Source organism: Gambusia affinis, linkage group LG08, assembly GCF_019740435.1.
Source record: "Gambusia affinis linkage group LG08, SWU_Gaff_1.0, whole genome shotgun sequence".
Taxonomy (NCBI): domain Eukaryota; kingdom Metazoa; phylum Chordata; class Actinopteri; order Cyprinodontiformes; family Poeciliidae; genus Gambusia; species Gambusia affinis.
Window position 1 is genome coordinate 1,186,648 of NC_057875.1, and position 21,913 is coordinate 1,208,560.

At 42.9% G+C, this 21,913-nt stretch overlaps 1 protein-coding gene across 1 annotated transcript; it reads left to right on the forward strand.

Annotated features, from left to right (window-relative positions):
- The first annotated feature begins 169 nt into the window (after positions 1 to 169).
- On the forward strand, positions 170 to 21,887 carry nup205 (nucleoporin 205). The gene is made up of 42 exons (XM_044123909.1): positions 170 to 342; positions 1,496 to 1,638; positions 1,737 to 1,908; positions 1,982 to 2,126; positions 2,915 to 3,074; positions 3,167 to 3,395; positions 3,469 to 3,633; positions 4,211 to 4,386; positions 4,480 to 4,596; positions 5,355 to 5,492; positions 5,564 to 5,714; positions 6,409 to 6,614; positions 6,721 to 6,903; positions 7,423 to 7,473; positions 7,546 to 7,755; positions 8,153 to 8,390; positions 9,353 to 9,542; positions 9,700 to 9,820; positions 10,584 to 10,665; positions 11,157 to 11,321; positions 11,396 to 11,520; positions 11,592 to 11,706; positions 12,270 to 12,419; positions 12,555 to 12,629; positions 13,061 to 13,218; positions 13,315 to 13,395; positions 13,530 to 13,721; positions 14,170 to 14,368; positions 14,444 to 14,542; positions 14,619 to 14,767; positions 15,728 to 15,919; positions 15,985 to 16,106; positions 16,806 to 16,938; positions 17,529 to 17,655; positions 17,765 to 17,838; positions 18,743 to 18,871; positions 18,953 to 19,079; positions 19,200 to 19,372; positions 20,128 to 20,257; positions 20,596 to 20,724; positions 20,924 to 21,000; positions 21,528 to 21,887. Exons 1-42 carry the CDS (start codon positions 315 to 317, stop codon positions 21,678 to 21,680), a joined length of 5,979 nt encoding a protein of 1,992 aa, XP_043979844.1. The 5' UTR covers positions 170 to 314; the 3' UTR covers positions 21,681 to 21,887.
- Positions 21,888 to 21,913: the final 26 nt, after the last annotated feature.

The following is a 21,913-nucleotide window of genomic DNA, read 5'->3' on the forward strand; positions in this document are numbered from 1 at the left end:
TAAAATATAATTGCGCAAAACAGTATACCAATTTGAACAATTTTCCGGCGTTTAAATCCTTTAAAATACAATTCCCTTCAGAGAAAGCCTCTGGGAGTGCTTTCAAAGTATGAAGACCCCGCCTGAAACTTTTAGACAGTAAAAAAGACACTTCTGAGACACTCAAATAATGCAGTAACTGAATAAATATTTTCTGTCATCTGCCGCAAGTATTTTTTCCCCAAATAATTAGGAGAAAGCGTCGCATATTTTCATGTTATATTTCGGACCGGCACAAACAAAAAACCTGCTTTCCGAACCCTTCTTACTGCATCATGGCGGTGCCAATGGCGGTAAATTCAGGTAATGATGTTTATTTCAAGAAATTATTGAGTTATGTCTGTTTATCTAAGCCTAGATTTTTATATCGTGCAGTTAGGCTCATAAATCCAAGGTTCAGCTCACTGTCTGTTTGTCCGAACATGATCCGCCTGGATGGTTCTGACTGCTAGCCTAGCTTAGCCTAGCTAATGCAATAGAAAGCCAGATAACCGTGTCTTGGAGGATAGACACCAATTCTGTTGCTTTTTCAAAAAATAAATATTGTAGAAAATCATTGTCTTTCTAAATTAAACGTTTTTTCTCAGCAGTGTTGGTTATTGCGTTTGTCCACTTGGGAGTAAAACTGAAACTAACTTATAATACTGTGGTTTACAGTAATTCTGAAATTCACATGTATTGCTAATCTTTAGCAAATTAGGAAGACCTTTTGAATAGAACCGAAATCACGCACGTAGATCGAGCGTAAAGCTATTTATTTATATCATGTTCAGATACGAAATTCTGGGGTAATTTATGGCTGTCAGTTTACATTAAAACCCATAGAAACTTGCAATCTAAAGCCAAATATTTAAAGCCAAAATATTGTTTATAAAAACGAGAAAATTTTTCCGTTTTTTAATGCTGCAATGAAACGTTTGCTTTTGTTTTTGAGAAATTGCAATATAAACATTGTCAAATCGATTTTTTATATTTCTTTATTCAGCAAATTGGTTGTTATTATTAAAAATAACATTTTCCCCATTATAAACGACACTAGAGAACATTGAGCAAAAATGTTTTTTTTTATTGAAACATCTTAAAGAAACAAGATTGTTAAATTCTGAAGAACAAAACTTTAGAGCAGAAACATTTTAACAATTGGTGTCAAAGTGTTTGAAAATTATGTGTTTGGAGGATTAATGCGTAGCTGTAACTTTCACTGCTTACACCTTACATGAAGCAGTGGCTCTGGTTAGACATCACATCAGTGAATGTTTGATAGAAGATGCTTTAAAATACTAACATATTATTAGGTTGGGGTGTAAAGATCAGGCTGTTCTGACAGTTGTGAAAAAAGTCAGATATGCTTTGCTGTCTGTGTGAACATAGCTATAGAGGATGAACAAAAACAGTGTTTGGCATCATTAAGAGAACCAGCATGTAAACTCAGTGATGAACCTTTGTGCTCACTCAGGGGCCAGTCTGTGGGGGCCTTTTAAAGAGCTGTGGGAGACGGTAGACGGAGCCATACTGAGAAGACAGTCAGAGACCGTCCACCTTCTGGATCTGCAGCTGAAGAAACACAAACCTCACTTTCTCTCCCTTTTCAAGAATCCGGTGAGGAAATGTCCAAGCGCAGCAACTTTAATTAACCTAATCAGTTTCTAACCCAACAGAAAGTGATAAAATAAATTTGTTTGTTTTTTTTTTTTTAGCCAAAAAGTGCGGAACAGAGAGAAAAAGTGCGTAAAGCCAGCACAGAAGGCATCGCCATCCAGGGTCAGCAGGGCTCCCGGCTCCTTCCAGAGCAGCTTCTGACCGAGGCCTTCATCCTCAGCGATCTGTTTGACATCGGAGAGTTGGCTGCTTTGGAGCTTCTCTTGGCTGGTAATGTGAAAGTTATGTGACGACGTTGACTTAATTGTTGAACGTCACTGAAGCATCCCTCCATCTTCACCAGGTGAGCAACAGCAGCCTCATTTTCCAGGCCTGACGCGAGGCCTGGTGGCCGTTCTGCTCTACTGGGACGGGAAGCTGTGCGTCGCCAACTCGCTGCGTACGCTCATCCAGTCACGACATGGCAAGACGTTCACCCTGGATTTGAGGTGAGCGCTGATTGTGATGTTCATCCTCAGGGCTGAAACCATTAATAGAATTATTCTACAAATAATTGTCAATTAATTTAGTAATCAGTTAACTTATTGATTGGAGTACACAGACTCCACTTCGCACTAAAGGAATGCAAAATTATTCCTTTCTTAAATAAGAAAATGAACATAGTATTCCCTAAAATGCGACAGCAGCATTCCCTTAGTGAGTAAAGGATGAATCTGCAGCTATAAAAATACAATCATCAGAATATGAAAACGTCAGGCATTTTTACTGGACTGATCATCAGTTCAGTGTCGTACTGATCTGCTGATTATTTTTATTTATTGTTGGATAGAAAAAGTGGCTTAATAGGAGATTTCTCTACAGAATGTGATCGAGGTGAAGCTAAAACTGTCACTAAAGAAGTTTTTGGCTAAATTACAACTCTGCAAATGACTCCTGTATGCTCCAGTTAACAATTAATTGATCACTAAATTAATTGATAATTATTTTAGTAATCTATTGATTACGATTAACCGTTTCAGCCCCAAACTACAGGAAGGCTAAGTTACTGCATTTTAGACAATAAAATGTTTATATTCTTAATTAATGGAGGAATTGTTTTTCATTTGCATAATTTACTGTATTTTTAATATTGTATAAAAAAGTGATTAAATGAAAAATCTGTAGAAAGTGGCAATTTTGTTATCTGATTAGTCAGGATTATTGATTATTTAAATAACTGATTCACTCATCTTTCACTTGGTTGTTTTTTTATGACCTGCCATTCGTTGCATCACAGTGAAGAGCTGGTTGCCTTGACGACCCGTTTCACAGACGAGCTGATGAGCCAGGGACTGACCAAACGCATCCTGACTTTGATGTCAGATATAAGTGTGACGCGGGAGTTTGAGCGGCTGCAGAAAGAGCGCGGCTTGGGAAACGAAAAGCACAGGAAGGAGGTGGGAACAAACATCCTGGATCAACCAGCAGCATCAACAATTATCCAGCTTCTTTATCCAGATTGGAGCTGAAAGTTTTGTTTGTGCTTCAGGTTTCTGACCTCATCAGAGAGTGTCGCCAGGCGTTGGCAGACAGCTTGTTTTTGTGGACTTGTCAGTCGCCGCTGAATAGAGACGACACCTTGGCTCTGATTGGTCACCTGGAGACGGTGACGGCTCAGGCCGACGGCTCATTGGACAGCGTAAGCCTGGCTCTGGTCATGGCTCTGCTCTACTGTTTGGACGTCAGCTTCATAGAGCAAGGAACAGAAGACAGAGAAGGTGATGCATGCGTGGCTTGAATGCGACCTGCTGTGGCGCTGCTGGTCTGACCGTGTGACGGTTTGTCCCTCAGATCTGCTCCAGGCTCTGCCGCTGCTGACAGAGAGGCAGTACGTCTCGGCGGTGCACAGCCGCCTGATGGACGGCCAGCCGTGGAAACTCCCAGGGCTGCAGGCCGTGTGTCGGCTGGCCTGGGCTCTGGCTCTCAGGGTGCTCTCCCAGCTGCCGCAGGGCTCAGGTGAGACTGCTGTGGGGGTCAGGGGTCAGGTGAGGCTGCCGTGGGGGTCAGGTGAGACTGCCGTGGGGGTCTGGGGTCAGGTGAGACTGCCGTGGGGGTCAGGGGTCAGGTGAGGCTGCCATGGGGGTCAGGGGTCAGGTGAGGCTTTAAGATCTGGGTTCGAAATGGCCTCTGGTTCCTGGAAAGACGTGGAGGTTAAGAGGTTTCAGGTCTGGTTTATAGACATGTTCAGCGTGACGTCGCCCTTATTTCTCGTGTCTATAGACCTTGTTATCCGTCCGTCTGTCTTTTCTTCTCTCAGCTCGTTATTGTGAATTTTTCCATCTTTAATTTTCTGACAACTATAAAAACTTTTGCTACAAATTCTTGCAGAACTTTTTGTATTTCTGTTTAAAAATTAGCTAAAAAACCTGACTCACCTGCAGATCATTGATTTTATCCAAAACGTTCTCCACCCTCAGTGTCTCTGACTGCTGGGTGGATGCTGGGATTATTTCCGTGAGGCTCCAGATTGACCTGATGTGTGTGTGTGTGTGTGTGTGTGTGTGTGTGTGTGTGTGTGTGTGTGTGTTTTCAGCCCTGGTTGAATTCACTGAAGCGGACGAGGCGCTGGCCGACCAGGCTCTGCTGGGAGACGTCTTCCTCTTCATGAAGGAGGGGATTCTGGGATGCAACGCTTTTGCCCAGGAGGAGTTTTACGTCCGTCGCCTCCATTCACTCATCACAGATTTCCTTGCTCTCATGCCGATGAAGGTCAGATGTTCCTCTCCAGACAGCTGTAATTCAGTTTATCCACTAAATGACACATTTTATTTTCTTTATTTATGCCTTTTTGTGCGTCTGCAGGTGAAGCAGCTTCGTAACCGCGCTGATGAAGACGCCCGTCTGGTCCACATGTCTCTGCAGATGGACAGCGAACTTCCATCATCACTGCGGAAAGATTTGGATCACCTCATGGTTCTGGTGAGTCGTTGCAGCTTTTCCTGATGACAAATTTTGCTGGACAATAAATTATCCATGAAATAATTGCAATAAACGAATATATTGTTTTGACACCATTTTCAAATATTATAATGATAATGGCAAAATAATGCAGGAAAACATTCTCAAAGATCAACAAACTTTTAATTCTAATGAACATTTAACACCGTAACTGGAAGACATTTTAAATATCCAAAATAAACAAATAAAATGAATTATGAACTCTTTGTAAATAAAATGTCCTTTAAATAAAAGGCTAGTTGAGACCAAAGCACTAGAATGAAGACTTTTATCTGCGGTGCACCGATTTATCAGCCATCTGATTTCCTTAATTTTGGGAGATCGGTGATCGGCCAATATTTATATGTGAAGCTGATCTGATCTCTCTCAGCAAAGGTCTAAAAATCAACCACTGTCTTCCTATTTCTTGCTATATCTACCAACATTGAAAAAATTGGTTTCAGCCAAAGTTGGAATCGGCAGGTCAGAGTTTCTAAAGATCGGCGATCGGCCAGAAAGCTGTAATCGGTTCACCCCGACTTTTGTCATCCAGTTTTTGGTAGAAAGAGAGAAAAAAGGAAAACAATAGATGACACAAATGGAAATTATTGAGCTCATTTCAACTTATCATGCCATTAATTCATTCACTGCTTATTTCAACTGGCCTCTTTGCCACAAATATATTCATGCAAATCTCAGTCAGCCTTTCTGAATCCTGTCTCATGTGTTGTGTGTGTCAGATTGGGGAGTTTTACACTAGAGACCCGTTTGGACTGGAGCTGGGTCTGGAGTTCTGGTGTCCCACCGAGTCTCTGCAGCACGCCTCGCTGCAGGGCTCGTACCTCGGCATGGCGCTGCAGCGGCCGCCTCACAAACAGGTCAGGGTTTGTTCAGACGCTGAGCTGCAGCTCAGCAAACAGAGTCCTGCTCACGTTGCTCTGTGGTGCAGGTGGTCCTGTCAAAGTTTGTGCGTCAGATGGGAGACCTTCTGCCCTCCACCCTCTACATTTCCTACCTGAGCATGCTGAAAGGCCTCGCCAACGGCCCGCAGTGTGCTCACTACTGCTTCAGTCTTCTGAAGACCAACGGGGCTACACACAGTGAGAAAACACACTATTACTCTTTAACAATAACAGGTCTGAGTCGGCTGCTTTTCAAAACGGAAATCTGTAAAATCAGAGTTTGAAGTTCATGATGTTGTAAACAAACGAGCAACGAGGTTGAAATAAATAATAGAGTTAATTCATGTGAACTACTTTATGAAGTATTTCTGCTGTTTCCTGAGTGAAATTTCTGGATTCTTGATCCACTGTGAGTAACTTCACTGAATGAAGGACAAACATTCACAGACCTGCCGCTTTTGTTAAAGTTTTATAAATTTTATATTGAAAAATGTATTTTTGCCTGCTTTTTTATTTTGCAATTATTTATCCTGATCTTTAAAATACCAACATTTTCACGTAACTTTATATTTTGATCTGTTTGATGTAATTTTTAAGTATGAAATGATTGATGTTTTGATCAGTTACTCAGTACTCGAGTCTCTTTTGTTTCCTTGATTGTTAAATAATCCATTCCAAGTCAATGTTACATTTATGGACAGTGAATTAAAAAAATAAATAACTGTAAACCTATGATGTTAAATGTGCAGTGCAGCCAGTTTAGAGGCTTGTTTAGTTTCCTTCTGCTCTCTGAAGAGTCTAGAAAAGCATGAAAGTTGCTATTTTTTGGCTTTTAGACATATTTTCACATAAACAGAAAATAAAGAGTGTCTGATTTTTCTCCTCTGTCCAGGTGACAACATCCAGGGAGCTTCAGGCAGTCCGGTGTCCTGGGAGCATTTCTTCCACTCCCTCATGCTGTACCATGAGAACCTGAGACGAGACCTTCCCAATCCGGACTCGGCCCACTACCGCCACCCGCCGCTGCGGGGAATCACCCAGCGAGAGCTGGAAGGACTCACCGCCTTCCTGCAGCTTCTCAACACTATCATTACCTGGGTACGACACGACAAGCAGCCCTACAGATGCTCCTGTCCCTTTAACTGTGAAGCAGCAGGTTCTCTGCTTCCTTCATCCTGTTAGAAATGATTATTTTCCTCTGCAGAGTGAGAACGCTCGACTGGCGTTATGCGAACACCCACAGTGGACCCCGGTGGTGGTGATGCTGGGATTGCTGCAGTGCAGCGTTCCTCCGGTTCTGAAGGCGGAGCTCCTTCAGTCGCTGGCGGCTTTCGGGAAGTCGCCAGAGATCGCTGCGTCTCTCTGGCAGTCGCTGGAGTACACACAGGTAGGACAGGAAACAGACAGGTAGGACAGGAAACAGACAGGTAGGACAGGAAACAGGTAGGACAGGAAACAGACAGGTAGGACAGGAAACAGGTAGGACAGGAAACGGTGCGGCTATACTGACGGCACACTTTTACTTTGACACTGAAGGAATGTCCAGACACCTATCAGATGTTTCCAGATCAGAACCAGAGCCCAGTTGTGTTTAATTTCATCTGCAGCTGTTCTGGTTCTGGCCCCAGAGGTTCTTTAGACACCCCCTCCACGGTTTCTTGGTATTTTAAATTTGTTATGATCACAATGATTGATTTTTGTAAGTAAAGTCTTTATTGTACATTGTGTACACATCACATCGAAATTAGGGCAGTTTTCTCCCCTTTCTGCTCCATTTAACCGCCTGAACTTTCTGATTTTTTTGTATATTGAACACAGACTATAACTAGACATTAAGTAAAGCTCCGGCAGCAGTGGAGAAGCAACAGATTTCTGCAGCGCTCCTTTCATGACTTGTGTTTTCCAGATCCTTCAGACTGTCCGAGCGCCGGGCCAGAGGCAAGCGGCCGGGATCGAGGTTAGTCCTTGTCTGGGTTTTCACTCCGTCATCAGATCTGGATTCGTCTGATTCTGGTTGTTTGGCTCTCAGGTGGAGCTGAATGAGATCGAGTCGAGCTGTGAGGAGTATCCTCTGACCCGGGCCTTCTGCCGTCTCATCAGCACCCTGGTGGAGAGCAGCGTTCCTGGTAATTTGGGGGCGGGGCTTCGCGTTCCCGGCTTCCAGCCCTACCTGAACTTCCTGCGTGACTCCGTGTTCCTCCCGTTCCCGACCCGAGCGTATCGCCGACCAGCCGAGAAGGTAAACTCACGCAGAGCGTTTGGATGGAGCTCCAGTGTGCAGACTGGTGCTTGAAATCCTTGAATTTCACTCAGGTGTTTTCAAGGTTTGGAAAGTGCTTGATAATTTTCACTGTATAGTTCTGTAATAAAGTGCAATCTAATGTTTGATAAAAGCCTAAAACTGGAAAACATTATTTACAGTTCATTTTTTTTCTACACCTAATAATAATTTTTTTCTCACTATCTGAAGTTAAATCAGACTAAACTTCTCTTGTTTTAGGTCACTTAGAATCACAAAAATTATTTATTGTTACTAAACGCCAGAAAATGTGGTGAGAAAATATTTTAGAAAAGTTTTTCAAGGTTTAAAATTAAGGCCTTAAATGGTTACAAACCCGTGTTTCTTCTTCTGTCAGTGGGAGGTCGCTGACGGCGTCCTGGAGGTTTTCCACAAGCTGCTGCGCGACTACGAGCCGCAGCCTTCAGACTTTGTGCAGGAGACGGTGGAGCTGCAGGGGGAGAGGGTCCCCACTCACAAGCCGCCCGGCCACAGCATCATGTTCCACCTGCTCAACGACTCGCCCATGTTGGCGCTCTGCCTCAGCCTGCTGGAGGAGGGCGTCCGCCAGCTGGACACCTACGCCCCCTTTCCCGGTGAGGAAACGCTCTCTGCCTGCCGAAGGTTTTTTTTTTTAAAAAGAGGACATATTTTGTAAAATTCACATTTTGCACGTTTTTGTACTTCCATATGGGTTTATAAACAAAGTACTTAAAAAAAAACACCCAGATGGTTTTGGGAGATGAGGTAAAATTTGTTGCGACTGAACAGCAGCCATTTCCAAAACCTCCTGAATGTAACGTCACAAATCAGCCGGCACCGCCCGTCACCTAGCAACCCAAGCTGAGCTCTAGCACATTTGGTCTGTATGCGCTGTACAATGGCTGCTGGAAAAGACAATCTCATCTATTTGCAGCCATTTTTATGAGCGAGTGCAAATATTGAGTTGGGGGGCGTGGCCAGCAGCGGCTCATTTGGATTTAAAGTGACAGAAACTTTAAATCAGCTGAAAATAGGCAGAACTGATCAGACTAAAACTGATTCTGTGCAAAATATGGAGATGTTTTGTATAGTAAGCAGTGTCTTTGAATCCGGGGGAGCTGATTGTTGAGCTGATTTAGAAATAACTAATGTTTAACATATTGCTGCTGTAACAAACACACAAGTTTGTTATGGAATACTTTCATGGCATAAAGATGTTTATTAGATCTGTTTTTTAGTGTCTAGGTTTAAAATGATGTTTTTTTTGTTTTTTTTTGTCTTTTACATAATTTTCCACAAATGTCGACATCCCACAGAAAAAAATGTATTTATTGTTTTACAAAGTTTTCCGTTTTGTGGTTCTTTAAATCTGACAAACAGATTTCTATAGCACATATTTATGGTTTTTCCCTAAAGGTCACATAACATTTTCAGCTCTGAAGTTTTGTTTCACTGGACTGAGGGTAAATTTGGCTCTTTAGAACTTTTATAATTTAGAGTTTAAAAGGCCACATAAAAGCACCTGGGGGGCCAGATTTTGTCCCCAGGCCTTAAGTTTGACACCTGTGCCTTCCAGGTAAGAAGCACCTGGAGTCCGCCGTGCTGCACTGTCTGTGCCTGCTGGACCTGGCGCTGCAGAAGGAGGTGATGTTCATGGACCTGCTGCGGGAGAGCCAGTCGTCTCAGCTTGTCTCCCCCCTGGAGCAGCTCTTCCAGGGGGTCAGTCCGCAGACCAGGAGAGCCGACCACATCGTAAACATTGCCAGGTATGCACCCGGATGTCTGCCCAGTCGCTTTATCTTGTTGCAGGTTCAGATTGTTGACCTCATGATCGGTTTGTGTTGCAGGTTCAGATTGTTGACCTCATGATCGGTTTTTGTTGCAGGTTCAGATTGTTGACCTCATGATCGGTTTGTGTTGCAGGTATCTTTACCACAGCAGCTCAAACCCAGAAGCTGCTTTCCAGAGCGCCAGGATTCTGCGACGCATCGCCAACTACCCCAACATCCAGATACGGCTGGTGGGAGATTTCACACATGACCAGGTCTGCACAGCTCTGGCACGCTGCAGCTGCTTAGATAAATGTTTTAAAGCTTTCAGCTGTAATTTAAATTTAAAGGGATCCATGACCAGTTGAACATGTTGGCTTATATATGTTGTAATTTTCCTCTTAACCTAGAAGTTGTTGTTTGTAATGCATAAAAAAACTCATGATTACTTCAAAAAGTTAGTGTCTGTGTTACATTTGTCACCTCTGAAAAAGGTTGCCATTTTTCTGTATAGCACAATGCATGCTGGGACAGCGACCCAGCATGCAGGTCAAAATGGACTCATGTCTATAAACAAAACCCAATAAATCAAAGTGATGGAGGCTGATGAGGGCCGCCCACAAAACATCTGGATTTCAGAAAACAGCAGCAGAGTTTGCATGTGTTGTTTAGATGTAAGATTTCTGCTCAATCAAACAAACATGATCAGCTTCTGATCTGCTGTTTATCATAGTAGCTTTTATACCTTTAATTATTGTTCAAAATAATTACTGCTCTGGCTGGACGAAGCTAGCGCTGTAGCACCTAGCATATGTAACCTACCCAGGATGCATTTAAGTGAAAACAACATGGCGGCATCCATGTGACAGTATTTTATTTAAAAAACAAAACAGCCTGCAGTATTTTCACTGTAAATATTCTCAAACAAAGTCAGATGTTTAAACTAATGATGGATCCTTATGACTCTCTCTCCTCTAGTTTCAGGTAGAAATCTTTGTAAAGAATTTCACGTTTTATCTGTTTCTCTTTGTGGTTCAGGCGGTGAGTGAAAAGCTGATGGCTGGATTTGTGGAGTGTTTGGACAACGAAGAGGCAGAAGAAGGAACAGAAGGAGAAGATGGTGATTCATTTCTGTTTTCTAATACATAACAGCTAAATCTGTCATCATAACTAAATTTTCCCAGAAGTTATTGCTGTAAACTGACATTGTTACTTTGAGACCATTTTCAGGTAATATAATAATGATATAATAATCCAAGAACACTTGGTCAAATATCAATAATCTTTAATTCTAATGAACATTTAATGGAACTGGAAGACATTTTAAATGTCCAAATTAAATATACAAAAACAACAAATAAAATGAATTATGAAGCCTATAAATTACGTTGTTTCTTCTTAAAAGCACCAAACTGAAAACTTTCATCATCAAATTTTTGGTAAAAAGAGGAAACGATAAACCATGCAAATAGAAATGATTGATTTTGTTTTAATTTATCATGTGATTAATTGATTTATTGGTTATTGCGACAGGTCATAAGTTCATTTTAAATTCTGTGAAAGATAAACTTGAGGCAGTCAAACTGACCAATCAGAGTTGTTGGTCTTCAGACGTTGATCGACCAAAGAAAGTGGCGAGAATCCGACACGAAACCCAGATCCACATCCTGAACCTGCTCATCACCTCCTTGGAGCTGAAGGCGCCCAACCTGGCGCTCTACCTTCTGGGTTATGAAGTCAAGAAGCCGGTGGCTTCCACCAACCTGCAGGATCCAGGTGAGTGCAGCGGCTCGATCTCACCTGTTGATGGTGGTGACCAGGTGACGTGAGCGTCGTCTGAACCGCTGCAGGTGTGCTGGGGTGTCAGCGTAGCTGCCTGCACGCCATCCTGAGTCTGCTGCAGCGAGGCACAGAGAAACGGTCCGGACCCGTCCTCACCCAGCAGGCGCCTCACCTGGCGGAGCTCTGCTACCAGGTAACCTTCGTCACTGAAATGCTGTTAGATTGAAATGTTTTGTCTGAGTTGCAGTTTCTGTGGTGTTTCAGGTGATCTACCAGCTGTGCGCCTGTCCCGACACATCTGGACCCACCATGCGCTACCTGAGGACCAGCCAGGACTTCCTGTTCTCCCACCTGCAGCACCTCCCCTTCGTCCTGACAGGTGAGTTCAGAAACCCTGCTGAGACAGTGAAGCCCGAAGCTCATTGAGGTGACTGGAGCGCCCCCTGGTGTCAGGAAGCAGATGCAAAGTTCTGCTTCTGGATGGACAAACGACTCACATCAGCAACAAAACTCTTTAAACTTTAACTAGGTTTGAATAAAACAATAATTTTTTTCACATTTTAACTTTGAGAATATCATAAAATAATTTTTTTAAAGAATTAATGCATTTTCTTCAACAGCACATTAATTTTTTATTGAAAAAAATGTCAGAAAAAAGTGCAAATTGGACATAAAAATGGTTCAGAAAAAAGAATATTCCTTATACTGTTAGTTTCATTCTCTGTGGAAACATTAAACATTTACTGCATCTACATCTGATAATGCCAGCATGTTTTTATTTCTTATTTTAGAATTTTTCTCAGGTTTTTTTTTTAGCATTTGTGGTTGAAGTTATTTGGAGCCGCAGCGGTCGGTTGCACACCCTGGATCTAATCCATCCCATAATAACCATGCCAGTGAATGTTGGTGTTATTTTCCTGATTGACATCCGTTTGTCTGCAGAGAACCAGATTGCGGCGCTGTCCCAGATGTCCTGGCTCATGAAGACGGCCGCCATCGAGCTGAGGGTGACCTCACTGAACCGGCAGCGCTCGCACACCCAGCGCCTCGTCAGCCTGCTGCTGGACGACCAGCCGCACCTGCAGCACGCAGGTACGCCGTCGCTCCAGTCCGCTGGGGATTAAAGCACAGCTGCTGCTTTAAAAACCAAAAATCTGTTTTAAAATGTTACAGTTTGCAGTGCCGTGCTGCACAGTTGACCTCAGAGCTGTGTTTTGTTTTTTCCAGCTGATGGAGAGTCTGGCATGGAGGAAGACAGCAGATCAGTCAGCGGTTTCCTCCATTTTGAGATGGTCTCCAAAGGTTTGAACCTCATTTCTCTCATTCAGTGTCAAACGTGAAGCCGAGTCATCTTTAGGTAGATATAAAATAAAACCTCTGATGGTTTTCATGCCAGATAAACGACGGCGTTTTAGGGCCATTGGAGACAGAAAGGGAGTAAATTTACACCAAGATTTTCTAGGAAAACCTTGAAAATTGGAGTTTTAAAAGTCGAAAATGTTCAACTTTTGGAATTTCCAGATTTTTCTAGGAAATTTCTCTGACGTCACTGAACTATGGAAACCCAGGGAGGCGTTGGTGGAAAATAAATCCTGATTTTCAAAACGTCTTCAAAAACCAAAAATCGATTAATTCATGAAATCAATTTGACGCCCAGCCCCATTTTCAGACGTGTGTGTGGAAGTGTGTGAACCTCTGAATGCTGACTGTGTGTTGGTGTTTTCCTCCATCAGTGCGCAGGAAGCTGCTCAGCGTTCTGGACGCCATCGACTTCAGTCAGGACTTACCGGAGCTGCTGCAGCTGGACTTCTTTGAGCGCGCTCAGATCGAACAGGTGATCTCCAACTGTGAGCACGTGAACGAACAGGGCCACACCGTCTGCAACGTCAAGGTCAGTTTGAAGGTGGAGGACGACCGCCTGCTGGTTCGCCTGCCTCTCCGTCTGGATTTCTCCCAGTTTCATGCTGGTTTCCCACTTTGTTCCCAGTTGCTGCACAGAGTGCTGGTGGCCGAGGTGAACGCCCTGCAGGGCATGGCCGCCATCGGACAGAGACCGCTGCTCATGGAAGTAAGTACACCCCCCTTACATCCATGTGATTGAACATCGGTCCGTCTGTCCATCCGTCTTAAGTTGTGAACTTTTATCTTTATATCCAGAATAATTTTTCTGACTCCGTCCTTCGTCTCTTGTTTTTCCCTCAGGAGGTGAACTCCATCCTGCAGCAGGTGGTGGAGCGAAACCGCGTCCGCCGCAGCCTGAGCGCCAAGCGGCACGCGCTGCAGTCCTGGAGGAGCCTGGTGGAGACGCTGCTGACCGCCTGCCCAGCTGACCTGATTCCTGCTGACGACCGGCAGCTCATCATCAGAGACCTGCTGCTCGACCTCTTCGATAAGGTCACTGACTCGTCTGCACCCCTTATGTTGCTTCACAGTTTGGCTCAAGGCTGGAAATCCTTGAAAATGCTTGAAAGTCATTTAGGTATTTTCAAGGTTTGATTTTGAAGTTCTTGAAAGTTCTGCAGAGTTTTGTAATGAAGTGAAATCAGGCATTTGTTTAAAAGCCTTAATTTGGAGAATATTATTTACAGTTGAAACCAGATATTTACATACAGAAACATTTTTTTCTCTGTCTGAAGTTAAATCAGATTAAACTTACTTTATTTTGTACATTTAAAATATTTCCCAGCTCCAATGTTAAATGTTTATTGGTCTTTTAACATTATTATTTTAAAATGTTCTCAAAACAACAATATTATCGTTTATCACAATAATTTCTGGGACATTTTATTGTCCAGTAACGGTAGTCATGGTGACCGGCCTTCTGCTGCTTCCCGTTACCCAGGTTTTATCGGAGGACGCAGCAGGAGAGTTGATGTCCATTGTTGCCGGCGCCGTCTTCACCCTGACCGCCCAGCTCAGCCAATCGGTGCTCTCGGAGCAGCAGGGCGTGGGATCAGAGGCGTCTTCTGGCTTCGCCTCCATCGCTAACTCCGCCCTCCACCTCATCCTCCGCAAGCTGCTGGACTTCATCCTCTGCACCGGTGGGTCGTTATTTCCTCCCTGTTTTCTATCGGACAGGAAGTCTGTGATTAAAACGCCATTTTTCCGTTCTGAAGGAGGCGGATACCAGCGGCTGCGTGCGCACCTGTACGGCTCTCTGCTGTATTACCTGCAAATGGCCCAGAAACCAGAGGAACCAGACACTCTGCAGACCGGTACAACTCCAGCTGAAGTTATTGACGATCTTTAAGGGAAAGGAAAATTGATCAGAACTTGTCTTTGTTTCTGCAGCTGGAAAAGCCATGTGGGAGCGACTCACGGCTCCCGAAGACGGATTCTCCAAACTGCAGAGGGAGAACCTCGCCATCATCGAAAGCTACGGCAAAACGCTGATGGAGGTCGTCTGTAGGGACGCCTGTGACGGCCACGAAATAAGCAGGGTGAGAGAAGTCGCTTCTGAAGTCCCACTTTGAGTCATTTTTACCTCAGTATGCTGGTTTTCCACTGAAATAGATGATTTAAGGGATTTTTCCTCCTGATAGTCCTGCAGATTGGGTTCTATTAGAACCAAAGGGAAAATGTGGATCAGTACATCCCACTTTTATTCCATCTCCAGCCGCTGTGGTTCTCTTCCTCTCCCCTCAAATTAGGATTTCTAGATAAAGAGTAAAATAAATAATAAAACATGAAGTGGCTCAACAATAGAAATGGACTGAATAGATCTGCTTTATGTTTCAGGCTCTTTGCCACTGATACCTGATCTAGAATGTTTATTGGGGCCGATACAGATATTAACATCGGATCGGTTCGTCTCCAACAAAAACCTCTGAAGACACTGAGAGCAACTTCCTGCTTCACCGGATGGAAACAAGATGGAGGCGTCAGATTTTAGTGTTGGAGGATTTCTCTTTAGTCTTTAGCTAAAGACCACGAGTCATTTCTCCTGCTAGCACTAAGCTAGCATGTTTGTTTTGGTTGTATTTACCCAGAATGCTCTGCACTGCAGTCCACTTCCTGTTTTTAGAGTCTCTGCTCCGCTTGGCGTTGAAAACAAACCAGACTTCACTTCAACTGAACCCAGACCGAGGTTTGGAGGACCAGAGTTTGATTTTTTTATTTCCTAGTTGGTTACTCATTCACACCTCACAAACGAACCGGACTTTCTAAGCGGACGGACTGGAGTTGGATTAAAGTGGACTGAACAGGACTGGTGTGAACGCATCGTTAGTTGTTTGTTTTATTAGGATTTGAACCGACTCGTTGTGTTTGTGGAAAACCAACCCATTTTGAAAAGGAACCAGTGAAGCTCTAGCTTATCTTGGACGAGCAGTGTGAGGTTTTATGGTCCGGTAGCGATGTGCCACTGATTTCTGGTTCTGTTTCCCTTTGCTTTGGGCCAGATGCTGGCTCTAGCCGTTCTGGACCGCATCCTGTCCATCGATCGTCAGAATCAGTGGCTGCTCTACGTGTGTAACAGCGGCTACCTGCGCTCTCTGGTGGAGAGTCTGCGGCAGGACGACGCCGCCCTGCAGAGCCTGCTGGCGCCGCAGCCGCCCCTCCTCAAGCCGCTCTACATCTACGAAAGCAAGATGGTGAGCGGCGTCGTTCAGACGCTCCAGATGTTTGCAGGTGAAGCTAACGGACTCTGTGGCTGCAGGCTCTGCTGACTCGTGTGGCGAAAAGCGGGCAGGGAGCCGTGGAGCTGCTGCGCTGCGGCCTGGTGGCGCAGCTGATCGAGTGCCAGGTGTTCGACATGATTCCCGACTCCGACTCCCACAGGTACGGAGCTCAGCACGCTGATACTGGAAGAGTTTATGTTACATTAACACAATAAATGGGCAAATCTTTATAATAAGCTATTTTTAGAGTTCTTATTTCAGGTGCTTAAAATGCTTGAATTTCCGTTGGAGGTTTTCAAGGTTTGGAAAGTGCTTGATTTCTGTTTAAAGTCCTTCAAAGTGCTTAATATTCAAACCGCACAGTTTAGTAAGACTAAATTCGTAAAACATTATTTCATCAGATAATTTTATACCCCTAATAAAAATACCTGCCCTATTTTTTCTCCTTTCTGGAGTTAAACAAAACTAAACTTTTCTTGTTTTTGGCCAGTTATGAATTATGAAAATGATTTTAATGTGATAAAGGTTAGAAAACCTGATAAGAACATTTTTAAAGGTCATTTACCTGAACAAGATTGGCTTGGATTGTTTCAATGTAATAAATATTTATTATTCTTGATCATTTACATTTTATACATTAAATAAATTATTGAAATTGGGGGATATTTTTGTTATATTTGTGTTTTGTTCAGCTACCACTCAGATGCGTACGGTTTATATAAGAGACACTTCAAAACATTTTATTATATTTTAATGAAGTTTAAAAATGTTATTGTGTAAAAAGAGTATGAGCCCTGATGTCGGCTCAGCGATACGCCCAGGCTGGTATCTCACTGTGTTTGTTGCCATGGTAACTCAGGATGATGAGGGATCCGTCGGGCTTCATCCCGAGTCCGATAGACCGCTACAGGCAGATTCTCCTACCAACTCTGAAGCTTCTTCAGGTCATACTGACGTCTACGTTCATGAACCACCAGCAGGGGGCGGCGCAGGTAAACACAACTCTTTATAAGACTTGAGGAATAATTTTAGGGCTGCAACTATCGATTCTATCTGTTATTCTGACGATTAATCGGATAAAAAACGATGCATTCTGTAGATTTTTCATTTAACCACTTAAACTTGTTTGATGCAATATTAGAAAAAGATGCAAATAACAAATAATTAAATTCCTTTTTTAATTAAGAAAATAAACATTTTGTCGCCTGACATGCAGTACCACAGCCTTCCTTCAGTGAACCGACGTTAAAACTCGTGTCAGGAGTTTTGGCTAAAACAATAAAACACAAACGAAGGTTTTATCTCAAATGTAACATCTAAATATTTTTTTGTACAGTTGCATGTAAATGACATTTTTAGTCTCTATATTCCAGTTAGCAATTAATTGGTTACTAAATTAGTTGACCTCAATTTCAATAATTGATTCATTACGATTAATCCGATCTGTTGTTTCAGCACAAATAATATAATGTAAAAGATACAGCTCTATATTACAGAAAGGCCTGTGTGTGTGTGTGTGTGTGTGTCTGTCTGTGTGGGTGTGTGTGTGTCTGTCTGTGTGGGTGTGTGTGTGTGTGTGTAGGTCCTCCAGTGGCTGATCGTCCATGCAGACACGGTTCAGTCTTTGCTGCGCTGTCAGGATCTGAGTTTGGGATCTTTGAAGGAACTCTCTCTGCTCACAGCCATCATCAGTAAAACTGCACTACCAGGTAGAAAAACCTCAACATGAGCAGAAAAGACCTGCTGGATCTTTTTATTAACTCCGCTGTTCTCATTTCCCTTTGATTCAGCGTCTAAATGAGGTTTCTGTTCTGCTAGGCGTCCTGGAGATGGGCGGAGACATCAACAGCGCCGCTCTGATGGAGTTCCAGGGTCACATCACCAGATTCCAGGTGAATCAGTCATGAAGCTTCCTGGGGTTCCACCTCCTTTCTACATACATTAAATTATTTCCAGGTCTGGATGAATCTGGTAAAATGTTTGATTTGAAACAAACTGGCTATAAAAATGTCAAACGAAGCAGATACATTTTAAAAAGTTTCTAATCTGTGCTTGGAAACCTTTTTGTTTCCATTCTAGGTATTTTAAAATCCAACAAAATCTGAAAACATGAAACCAGTTTGATTTCAGAAACCTGCTGAAAAACAGAATCAACTGTTCAGGCAGCTTTACAACTAATTCTTATTTTTGATTTTGTCATAAGATTCTGTGCTGGCGTCTGTGCATCTTTAAAATCTTTTAATTCATCTTACAAAATGTAGGTGAAATACGGGCTTACTGGGCCTGTCACTGAATTTATTGTTGTTTTGAGATCATTTTTATGTAATTCTTTGATTCTGGCATCACAAGTTAACTCTTTCAAAGACTTATAAAATCTAATCTTGTAAAATTAAATGATTAAGTTAATAATAATTTTTGAATTATTAAGATTAAATCTTCTAGACATATTTTTAAGAGCCAAAATAAAACACAACAGCTAAAAACAATAAGCAGAACTCAAATAAAACCACACATTAAAGAAACCATAAATAAAATGGAAAAGAGCCTCAAACAGACCTAGAAATGTCAGACTGGCTAAAGTTCCCCAGGAAACGGCTGCTGCTGTTCCAGCTAGCACTGAGCTAACAGCAGCATGTTGTTAGCTAACAACCAGATGGTGCTTCATGAGGTCAGCTCCAGTCTCATCTTTTGTATATTTCTGTCATGATGCAGGTCTTAAATTTATTTGATAAAAGTCTTGAGTTGTGAAGCCCGTATAAAAACCTGCGTCTCAGTAACGGGTGTCTGGTTTCTCAGCGGCTGAGCCTGTCGCTGCTGGGTCGCCTCGCAGGAAGCGAACGGGAGCGGCTGCTGAAGCAGGCGAACATTTCTTCACCCGGAGACTCGGCCGAACGACGGGAGGAAATGGAGGCGGCCATGATGCAGGTCCGACCGCCTGAAGCAGAGTCCGCCTCCTGTCCGGTCTGACGCCATTCGCTGCTGACGCGTGTCTGCTCCGTCCTGCAGGTGTGCGCAAACATCATGGAGTTCTGCCAGACGCTGCTGCTGCAGAGCTCCTCCCAGGCCCAGTTCAGCATCTGCCTGTTCAGTCCGTCAGGCAGCGAGCCGGCCGGCCGAGACGGAGCGCGCTCAGGTCGCTCACATCGCTCCACTCACTCCGTCCAGTTTGACTTGGAGAAATCTGTGCCTGAATCACTTCATTCTGCTTAAAGAGGCTCTTATTATTATTATTATTGTTTTTGTTTTTTTACAGATCTCTCGTCCTCCGTGCCGTCCATCGCTCACTCACGCATCCCCAGCCTGGGTCTGGTTCTGTACCTGCTGAAGAACAGCGCTGCAGATTTCTTCCAGTTCCACCAGAGCCACAGGCAGAGCCTGGGCAAACTGCAGAGCCTGGAGCAGCTTCCTCCAGAGGAGCTGAAGGAGGTCAGGAACCAACCAGCTGACATCAGATCACCGGGTTTCAAACAGGAAACAGGAAATGCAACGTCAGCCTGTTCTCTGCCAGAAACGTGTCAACTTATTTAAATTCACTTATTTAATTCCAGAGGAGAAATTTAACTTGGAATTCTCTAATTATCCTTTAAAGTGAAGGTTATAAATTCAGATATTAGCCATTAATAGACAGGACTTTCACAACAGAAAACGGAAAATGTCTCTAATATGAGCATTAATATAAAAACAGTCACAAAAGGTGGTGAAATGAAAGTCATTTATGGCAAAAATGTTCATAAAATGGAAGAAATTAGTTTGTTTTTTCAAATAAAATATCAATTTGTGTTGCTACTTAAAAGATATTTGCAATATTTGTTGATCTTCCAAAATCTAAATGAGAAAAAAACCAAACAAGCAGAAAAATCATTGGAGAATTTAAATGGCTCAATTTATTTTTTATGCATTTTTTATCACTATATCTTGGACTTTAACTGGATGTCAATTGATTAATTAATTTTTGCTGAAAATTTGCAATAAACTCACATTTATGAGTTGGTGTGATAAAAATTCAGGGATCTGTAGATAAAAAAAAAAAATTGAAACGGTAGATCAAAATTTAGTGTCTTTGCTTCTAGAAATGTTTCAGAACGTTAAAGATGATACATAAAAATGTATGTACCTTTTAAAATCCTATTTTTCAGAGAAGCTAGTGTGACTGACTGTGTGTTTTTTTGTGCTGTGTGTAGCTGTGCCAGGGCCTGGTGTCGGGTCCGGGCGGCGTGGAGAAGATCTCGTCGGTCCAGAGGAGCCTCCTGGCCCGGCGCCGGCTGGTCCAGTTCATCAACAACAGAGCCAAACTGCTGGCCTTGTGCTCCTGTATCCTTCCTGCTTTAGCAGTTCTGTTGACAGAGGAAGGTTTAGCCCCGCCCACCACCAAATTTAGAAAAATACGGCAAAGTGGGCGGAGTCGAGATACATTGGGGGCGTGGCCAGGACGAGGCAAACGCTGTTAAAATAGTTCCCTGAACAACCGATTTAGAGAGTTTACCATTTGTGAGTTGGTTGCGGTTTAAATTGAGGATTGTGATGTCATCTGAATGATGACATCACAATCCTTCACACTGAGAACTGCTGACACAATCAGGTGATGTCAGAGAAACAGAACTGGTCATAATCTTTTGTGGTAGAAATTCCTTAACTCACCTCTTCCTCAGATGTTATTGAGACCTGCTTGTTTGTGTTGTGGCGCCATCTGGAGTACTACCTGCTGCACTGCACCCCCAGCGACCCAAAAGACTCCCTGTTGCCTGGAAGCAGTTTGTTCAGAACCCGGCTGGCGGACGGTGAGGCGCCAACATGATCGCTGTTCTGATGTTGTGTTTTAGATTCTGAAATGTTCTAGAAAAATGAAGGTTTCAACTCCATAGGAAGCAGGTTTTGGTTTTTTGGTTGTGTATTAAACCGTCTATGATTTAATAGACGCTTTAATGAAGCTTGTTGCTCCGTTTGCACTCAGATTTCTGCATCTCGTCTGTTTTTCAGATTCGCTGGGCGCGCTGCAGGCTGGCGCCGGCCGAGGCGTCGGACTGTCCAGAGTCAGCCAGCAAGATCTGGATCTGGTAGGAAACATTTCAAACTTTCATATTGTTATTATTTTACTATTATTGTTTTATTTATTTTTTCTTGCTGTCTGCAAAGCAAATTTCCTCTTGAGGACAATAAAGTTGATCTAATCTAAGATTGGGGAAGCTGATATGTACTTAAAGTTTTATTATGAAGTATTGTTGAACGATTGTAATAAAAGAAACTGACAATAAAAATTATTTATTGCATCGTTTTTAGGTCTGTTTTCTGGTGACTGTGTGTCACAGTAATTATAACCCCACAAACACAAGAACAACTCTTACAGAACATTTGCATTTGTAAAATGCAAACGTTTTGGTTTTTTTCAAAGTAATTTGTATTTATTGCTGAATAAACTGGAGAAAATACTAAAACTACCATTTGGGACCATAACTACACTTTCTGAACATCATTTATTGTAATTTATTGTGACAACAAAGTATAAAAAATCTTATAAATGTATCATGATAAATGATAAACGATACGATAACATGTTCATGACTCCGTTTTTTCTGTGCTGCAGCTGAAAGGTGACATGGCTGCAGGTTTCGGCGAGGCTCTGCAGAGGAAGCTGCTGGAGGTCGAAGGTCAATACAGCCAGGTCCGCTCCCGATACACCTTCATCCAGGCGCTGGTCCGCAGGATCCGCGGTTTGCTGCGGCAGCCCAAGAGCTGAGCGCTCCGGCGCAAAAGACTGAGCCGATGTTTCTGATGCGGCGTCGCTTTGTCACGATTCTAATAATGTCGACGATTGTTTGTTTGAAGAATGCACCTATATTTCTACTGACTAAGAATTTTGATATTCTTCTGGTTTGTCAATGTTTTTGTTTTCTGAAAATAAATCTTTTCTAAATGTGTAAATAAAATGTTACTTTTATTACACTTAAAACTAGAACATGAAAAGAAAAA

Bases quoted from the DNA above. Each gene is read 5' to 3' on its own strand.
- nup205 (XM_044123909.1), top strand. From the start codon at position 315: ATGGCGGTGCCAATGGCGGTAAATTCAG. The intron at 7,474-7,545 runs GTTAGTCCTTGT...TTTGGCTCTCAG, and splicing joins GGCAAGCGGCCGGGATCGAG to GTGGAGCTGAATGAGATCGA. The intron at 17,839-18,742 runs GTGAATCAGTCA...CTGGTTTCTCAG, and splicing joins GTCACATCACCAGATTCCAG to CGGCTGAGCCTGTCGCTGCT.